Source organism: Sclerotinia sclerotiorum, genomic scaffold, assembly GCF_000146945.2.
Source record: "Sclerotinia sclerotiorum 1980 UF-70 scaffold_15 genomic scaffold, whole genome shotgun sequence".
NCBI classification, from domain to species: Eukaryota; Fungi; Ascomycota; class Leotiomycetes; order Helotiales; family Sclerotiniaceae; genus Sclerotinia; species Sclerotinia sclerotiorum.
Window position 1 is genome coordinate 743687 of NW_001820821.1, and position 6333 is coordinate 750019.

Genomic DNA, 6333 nt, shown 5'->3' on the forward strand with positions numbered 1-6333 from the left:
ACCGACGAACCTTAGGCAGCCGCTGCCTCCAGTACAGTAACGTTACAATAATTTTATATAAAATAAATTATAATGCAATAAATAATATTATATTAAACCCCTTTTTTTTTGTATTTAGATTATAAAAGTATTGATTTGATGATTTAATATAATCTGTGTATATATTTTGAATAATTTCTTTTTTAAGAAAATAAGAATAGAAATTAGAGTTTCTTAAAAACCCTAAAAGATTATTAGTTGAATCCAATACCAAGCTATTCTACCCTTGTCACACTATATATATATATATGTTTTATCGCATCTTTTTATGTCATTTGTGTCACTTGTAGATATCTATTCCTCCAAGACATTTTGGTAGTTTTGATATTCATTGGCCTTGCCCTTGGTCCTGGGTTGATGGTGGGATTCTAGGTGAAGGGGGACTATTTTTCGAACATCTCTAGGAATCTGGAAGGCTAACATGATGTCGACTTCTTGTCACAGCCTGGATTGCTGGGGGAGAGGATGTCACGGTGTTCTTGTTTGTTAACCATGTTCTCGGAATGAATATTGAATACGGCCATTTTCAACCTTCGAACTCTTGATTTTTCACTTTTTACATGATCTCTCATCCGCTAAGTAGAAAATTCTGCTTGTCAAGTAAAACGATTTGTAGAAGCAAGTGCTCCACATCTGTCCTATCTATATCTATTTCTATATCTACAATGACATGCATAACATCATCACGCATACAGTATTGACGCACAACAAACTCCACCAATGCATACCATAACCTCTACAAACCCTCTCCTTTTCCCACAAACTACCAATCACATCCGACCGCCAAAACCCCCGCCAATTCCTCCAACCACTTCCGATCCACCTCATCAAATCCCTCCTTAACCCCACAATCAACATCAATAATCGCCTTCACAATACCATCCACAATAATCGGCACAACAATCTCACTCTGACTAGCTGCATCACATGCAATATGACCCGGAAATTTCTCAACATCAGGAACAAGCTGCGTAGTCTGAGTTGAAGCGGCAGTTCCGCATACACCTCGAGAAAAGGCTATAGTTTGACAAGCGACTTTTCCTTGGAAGGGTCCGAGGATTAGAGAGGGTTTGGTGGATGACGGGTCCAGGGTGTAGAAACCTGGGGAGGTGAGTTGACTGGTCAAAGAAAGAGGAAGGGGGACGAACCAGCCCAGTTTACTTCCGAGGAGGGCGATGGAAGTGATTTATATGCGTGCCATAGTAATGACGCTGTATTTGATAAATTACTATTTCTTTTCGTTATTCAGGATCCTTGGTACTACCACTCTTCATTCCACATCATATCACTTGATACTACAACAGGAGAGCCTGGGATATTTACCACACCTAAACTTCATCAGCATATAATCTTATTTACTTATCTCAATCTCAATTGCAATCTCAACAAATTAGACAAGAAAAGAACCAAAAAAACATACCCAATTTCTCTGTCCATCAAACAACCCCCTCGCCTCCTCTAACACCTGCGCATAAGCTTCCTCTTTACTTATATCAGCTTTAAACGTTGACGCATCGGCATGTACCTATTTTTTGCATTTGAGTTAGCTTGCTTGCTTGCTTGCTTGCTTTCTTGGTAAGTATTAAAGAAGTGCAAACAGATAAAACATACCATTTTGCAGTCGGGTTGGTTGGTGGTGATGGGCTAACTCTAATGACTTGAGGCCGGTCCGAGTGGAAATAGTGCAGTACGTAGTTCGGGAATCTAATGATAACTTGGAAGCTTAGTGGTAAAATACCGGTTGTGAAAATACTTATTTATGAAGAGGGTTTTCACATGATGCGGGTGGGAGAGGAAGAAATTGAGTGGTGGTCTGTGCGTAACTGAAGTTCCTGTATTGCGTGAAGTCTCGTGACTTTAGATAGGTTATCGTTAACGACGTCAAGTTTTTGGTGATTTTTCTAACTCCTCCATATTTACCCAGTATGTTACAAATCTTGTATTGTATATTAGTTTGATGCGATAATGCTTGTATATGCATATACTTCACGTGTTTAGTCAAGCGTGAGCGTGAGCCTGCTACTCTGTATTATCTCATCCTCAGACCCTTTATTTCGATTATATTTAATATCAATTTATAGTAAATATAACGTGGTTTATCAGCGAGCGGGCCATATCACCGAGCGGGCCACTTTTACCTCAATTTATATCTTTCAACTTCAATACGCGATTTATCAACAATATATTATGGAATCGAATAATCAAGAAGGTCGAATACTTTTAGCTATCGAAGCTATCAATAAAGACCAAAAATTAAGCATTCGGAAGACTGCTAAGCTATATAATATCCCGTGTACAAAGATTCAGCGCAGAATAGACGGTACTACCCCTTGTATCGAATCTCGAGCAAATAGTCATAATTTGACCAAATTAGAAGAGGAAGTGCTTATCCAGTATATAATCGATATGGATGAGAGAGGGTTTGCATCTAAATTAAATGATGTAGAAGATATGGCGAATTATATCCTCGAATCGCGGGGTGCGAAGAAGGTTGGAAAGCTCTGGGCTTATCGCTTTGTTAAACGATGTCCAGAATTAAAGACGCGTTTTAATTGTATTTATGATTTTCAAAGAGCTCTCTGCGAAGATCCCAAGCTTATTGAAGAGTGATTTAGATTGGTATCGAATATGCAAGCGAAATATGGTATTGTCGATTCTGATTTCTACAATTTCGACGAAACCGGCTTCATGATGGGTATAATATGCTCTGGAATGATTGTAATTAGTGCTGAACGAAATGGTAGAAGCAAGGCAATACAATTAGGCAATCGAGAGTGGGCTACAGCAATTATATGTGGCAATAGAGAGAGTGAAACTATACCTCCATTTCTGGTAGTTCAAGGACAAGTTCATCTTTTCAATTGGTATACCGAAACCGATTTTCCTGCGGATTGGGCTATTAAACCTACTTCCAATAGATAGACGAATAATGAAACAGGGTTAGAATGGTTAAAGTATTTCGATAAACATACTATTCGTCAAAGAAAGGGCAAATATCGAATGCTAGTATTGGATAGGCACGAAAGTTATGAATCAATACCTTTTCAATTATATTGCAAATCAAATGATATTATATACCTCAAATTACCACCACATTCAAGTCATTTAACTCAACCACTCGATGTTGGGTGTTTTGGCATACTCAAATGTTTATATAGTTGTCAAATTGAAGGATTTATCAAAGCTTATATCAATCATATTATCAAGGTTGAATTCTTTATAGTCTTCAAAACTGCATATTTATAATCATTTACTATTCAGAATATGAAAGCTGGTTTTCGAGGAGCAGGTCTAATACTATTCGATCCTCAATCTATACTTTCAAAACTAGATATTAGGATTTGTACTTCTATTCCTCCATCTACCTTTTTGGAACTTACCAACTCCTGGATCTCTCAAACCCCTTATAATCCAACTGAGGCTCTCTTACAATCAACTCTAATAAAAGCTCGAATAACTCGTCATCAATCAAGCTCTCCTACACCTATATTTGAGACTGTATAAGCTTTAGTTAAAGGTACAGAGAGATTAGCATATGAAGTTACACTTTTGAGTGCTGAGAATCGTATGCTTCGAAAAGCAAATGAGGTATTAAGTAAACGTCGATGCGCTAAAAAAAATTCAACTACATAATGGAGGAGTACTTACTGGACAAGAAGCTGAAGATATATTATCATAACAAAAGGTTGATAATCAGATTCAACACGACGAGCGTCAAAATGGGGGAAATTTTAATAGGGAATCATCTACTAGTCGATGCTGTAGTAAGTGTGGAAAGACTGGTCATAATTCAAGAACTTGTCAGAATAGTATAATAGATCCTAGATTATTAGATTCTTGATAGTTTCAATCAATTGATTTAATTGTTGTTAAATAATATGAGTTTAAAGTGATAAATTGAGGTAAAAGTGGCCCGCTCGGTGATATGGCCCGCTCGCTGATAAACCACGTTACAGATTTTTATTAATTATTGTATAATTAGAATTTAGGTGTAATTCGATCAATAAAAACTTGGGGAAGAATAATCTTTTAAAGGATTTAAAAACTTTTGATTAACGTGGTTTATCAGCGAGTCGCCACTATCAGCGAGTCGCCACTTTTTCACTTATTCAACCACTTTAAACTTATTTTAATCAACAATTATTGAATCAATTGATTTAAACTATTAAGAATCTAATAATCTAGGGTCTATTATATTATTAGAACAAGTTCTTGAATTATGACCAGTCTTTCCACATTTACTACAACATCGATTAGTAGATGATTCCCCATTGGAATTTCCCCTATTTTGACGTTTGTCGTATCGAATCTGAATATCCATCTCTTGTTATGATATTATATCTATAGCTTTTTGACCAGTAAGTACTCCTCCTTGATGTAATTGAGTTTTTTTAATATGTCGACGTTTATTTAATACCTTATTTGCCTTCCAAAGTATACGAATCTCTATACTTAAGAATATATTCTCATAAACTAATCGTTTTGTATCCTTAGTTAATACAATTACAATTTCAAATATAAATGTAGAAGAACTTGATTGATATCAAGCAATTCGAGATTTCACTAAAGTTGATTGTAAAAGAGCTTCAATTGGATTATGAGGTGTTTGAGAGACCCAAGAGTTGGCAGATTCCAAAAGGATCGATGAAGGGGTAAGTGTACGAATTTGAATATCTAATTTCGAAAATACAGTTTGAGGATCAAATGATATTAGTCCTGCTCCTCGAAAGCCAGCTTTCATATTCTGAATTGTAATCGATTGTTGATATACAGCTTTGAAAGCTATAAAGAATTCAATCTTAGAAATATAATTGATATATACCTTGATAAACTCATCAATTTGACAATTATATAAATGTTTGAGTACATTAAAACATCCAATATCAAGTGATTGAATTAAATAACTTGAATACAATAGTAACTTTATATATATAATATCATTTGACTTGCAATATGATTGGAAAGATATTGATTTATAACTTTCATATTTATTCAATACTAACATTCGATATTTGCTCTTTTTTTATTGATTAATATATTTATTGAAATGCTTTAATTATTCTAAACCTATCTTATTATTTGTTCATTTATTAAAAGTAAGTTTAATAGCCCAATCCACAGGAAAATCGGTTTTGGTATATCAATGTCACGATTCATTAATTCACGTGACCTTGAGGACCTTTTGGACCTTAGGGTCCCAAGGGTCCTCAAAAGATGATATAGGGTATATAAACATTCATTTAGTCTCATGGTTAAGGAGCTTCGTGCTCAACTTAGTTATCAATTAGTTTACCTACATTCTACTTGATCTAGTAACGACTTCACTTCCAAGTGAAGACCAGTGATAAAGCCTTAACCCACAACTACCAACCAGACGAAACCTTAGGCAGCCGCTGCCTCTAGTATAGTATCGTTACAATCAATTGGAAAGATGAACTTGTCCTTGAACTATCAGAAATGGAGGTATAGTTTCACCCTCTCCATTACTATATATAATTGCCATAGCCCATTCTCGATTGCCTGATTGTATTACCTTGCTTCTGTCATTTCTTTCAGAATTAGTTACAATTATTCCAGAGTATATTATACTTATTATAAAGCCGGTTTCATCGAAGTTATAGAAATCACAATCTTGAATACCATATTTCGCCTATATATTCGATACCAATCCAAATTATTCTTTAATAAACTTGGGATCTTTGCAAAAAACTCTTTGAAAATCATAAATACTGTTGAAATTAAGGTCATTATGGGCCTAGAATTGAGGTCATATGACCATTATGGTGCACGGACCATAATTGGGAATATCTTCAATTCTACCATTACTGTAACTTAGATCCTTAGTTTAACCTACATCTAATAATACTACTACTTCCAAACAACTCAGTTTGAACAAATACAATTAAAACATATCTTTAATTTTGTATAACACTTTACAAATCGATAAGCCTAGAGCTTTCCAATTCTCTTTGTATCTTTTGATTCGAGAATATAATTCGCTATATCTTTTATACTATTTAATTTAAATACAAATCCTTTTTCATCTATATTGATAATATATTGAATAAGCACCTCTTCTTTTTTGTTACGAGGTTTGCCGTCTAGATCACGTGGAAGTGCTCTAGGCTCTCGAAGTAGGTTTATAACTAGGCGTCAAGCAGGGACTTGAAGTAATGACAATAATGATATGCAATTCGTAACTAATAGTAGAGTATACTAAATGATTGATCTTGAGCACGAAGCTCTATACAAAGGAATATCCATCTTGATTATATAGACCTTCATGCCTATTCT

At 35.0% G+C, this 6333-nt stretch overlaps 2 protein-coding genes across 2 annotated transcripts; one reads left to right on the top strand and one right to left on the bottom strand.

The window, feature by feature from the left end:
• Positions 1-802: 802 nt before the first annotated feature.
• On the bottom strand, positions 803-1653 carry SS1G_10350 (hypothetical protein; the record flags this gene model as incomplete). The annotated part of the gene is made up of 4 exons (XM_001588753.1): positions 803-1140; positions 1399-1420; positions 1460-1564; positions 1651-1653. The coding sequence occupies 4 exons, from the start codon at positions 1651-1653 to the stop codon at positions 803-805; spliced, it is 468 nt and encodes a 155-aa protein (XP_001588803.1).
• Positions 1654-2226: 573 nt separating this feature from the next.
• SS1G_10351 (hypothetical protein) lies at positions 2227-2961 on the top strand (the record flags this gene model as incomplete). Its single annotated transcript, XM_001588754.1, has 2 exons — positions 2227-2459; positions 2655-2961. The coding sequence occupies 2 exons, from the start codon at positions 2227-2229 to the stop codon at positions 2959-2961; spliced, it is 540 nt and encodes a 179-aa protein (XP_001588804.1).
• Between the last annotated feature and the right edge of the window lie 3372 nt (positions 2962-6333).